At 37.1% G+C, this 1,935-nt stretch overlaps 1 protein-coding gene across 1 annotated transcript; it reads left to right on the forward strand.

Moving 5' to 3' along the window:
• Window positions 1-2: 2 nt before the first annotated feature.
• BATDEDRAFT_93282 (uncharacterized protein) lies at window positions 3-520 on the forward strand (the record flags this gene model as incomplete). The annotated part of the gene is made up of 3 exons (XM_006683462.1): window positions 3-57; window positions 129-318; window positions 391-520. The coding sequence occupies 3 exons, from the start codon at window positions 3-5 to the stop codon at window positions 518-520; spliced, it is 375 nt and encodes a 124-aa protein (XP_006683525.1).
• Window positions 521-1,935: the final 1,415 nt, after the last annotated feature.

Here is a 1,935-nt window from a genome sequence, read left to right on the forward strand (position 1 = left end):
AGATGCGCGATGATCCGGGGGCGGAAGACTATATGCAAAAAATCGATTCTGAAAAATGTAAATATTTGACAATTGTATGCAATATGTGTTGTTTGATTAACCTGACTGACATAGATGTTGAATTATAGTCGTGTTTGCTGTAGGAGTTGGTTCAAATGATTATGCAGTTCTTGGTATTCCATTTATGACTCATCTTGCAGTCACATTTGATTTACAGAATAAACGCACTGGATTTGGTCCTGGATGTGGATGCGAAGTCGCGACTGATGGATATCCTACTATCTCGAACGGTGATCAAGTTCTCTGGTCACCATCACAGTAAGTTGTTTGATATTGGTGTGTGGGTGTATCGATTGATATATTGATATTGAATTTGATGCATGCTGTTAGATTGCCTGAACAACCAAGTACTTCAAGTTCAAGTGGCAGATCTGGTCTCAGGAGATCATTTTCGCGATTTGGTAGTACTCTCCGTGGTACTAAGCGGTCAAAAGCAAATTACGAGAAACTTGAGGACTAAGCAGATATATCAATAAACTAGTTATTTGTTGAATGAGTGATTATCCTGATTGTCTTATAGTTGATATGATGTACGTCAGGACTCTTGATTTCAATCATCAACAACTACAACTGATCAAGTAGTTGTGCCTGAAAACACCCACCACACTGTCAAAAGTCGCACAATAACTCTCAATAAACTCGACTGAATACAATTCATTATAGATAAACTGATATTATATGTATTTTTAATGTGGTGTGTCCATGTTTGATTGTGTGATATGTTCAAGTCATGCGTGTATTGGATCAGTCCAGTGTGTATTGTAGTTGTTTGATACACGATGATCACGCATACTATTGCATTAGTAATACATGGTATTGATTGAATACACATCATGATCGCATAGTTCAGTCATGATCCAATTGACACAAACAGTCGAGTCGCGTAGTTTGGGTTCAGCTTGACACATTTGTATTGTCAATCTCGGACAAAACGTCAAAAGTGGATCAAGGTCAACTGAAACAACCAACAGACTGGATCTAGTATGTGTAATCGCACTGGGTTGCATATATTGATCACAGTAAACAACTCGAGTGTCATTTTACTGATTGTGGTTATGGGAACATGCCAGTGTTTGATACATACAGCGTTACAATGATGGGTCAGCAGCAATGTGATGGAACTGGATGCGCAATACCAAAACCATGTCCAGAATACGTGATATAACAACAACTTGCAGCCATATTGATGTAAATGGATCACTAAATAACAGTGTTGGCATGCAAACAGCAGTTGTATTACTGACATGTGTCATGATTGTTGTTGAACTAGATTGCAATCGTATCCGTGATTCAGAATACAATAAATGTGCAGAGTTGTATTGACAACATTGACAGTCAAACACAATACATGAATGTGGGTTCAAACTTGTTGATCGTGCAATGCATGATTACTAAGAGTGCAAAGTGTAGATTCAACATTATAGTATGATTGTGTGTCATATGATGATGGTTGTATATTGCAATGCAGAATACAGTCATTGTATGATGAATACTGGAGTGAACCATTTGACATGAATACAGCTGTAGATCAAAGCGTTTGTGGGGTTACACAACACACTCATGAAGGGTGCTTTTCAATATACCTGATAAAAGGGTCATAAAAGCATAATCCAATCGATACAATCATCAAATTGATCAATATGGCATTATGATTAGGGAGCAGCATACTGTCTAGTTTAATAGTAACCCACTACAAGCAATCAAGTAACCCTGTATAATTGGTTAATCTAAAAGGGTTAGGGTTGGTTTGCTATACAAAACATACAAAAATACAATCGAGTATGTTCATTCCTAATCGACACCAGTCTCAACACTCTACTTTTGTACTATTGTTTAAACCCATTGACCAATCTGATGAAATTGGTTGATATTTTA

Source organism: Batrachochytrium dendrobatidis, assembly GCF_000203795.2.
Source record: "Batrachochytrium dendrobatidis JAM81 unplaced genomic scaffold BATDEscaffold_183, whole genome shotgun sequence".
Classification (NCBI taxonomy): Eukaryota; Fungi; Chytridiomycota; class Chytridiomycetes; order Rhizophydiales; genus Batrachochytrium; species Batrachochytrium dendrobatidis.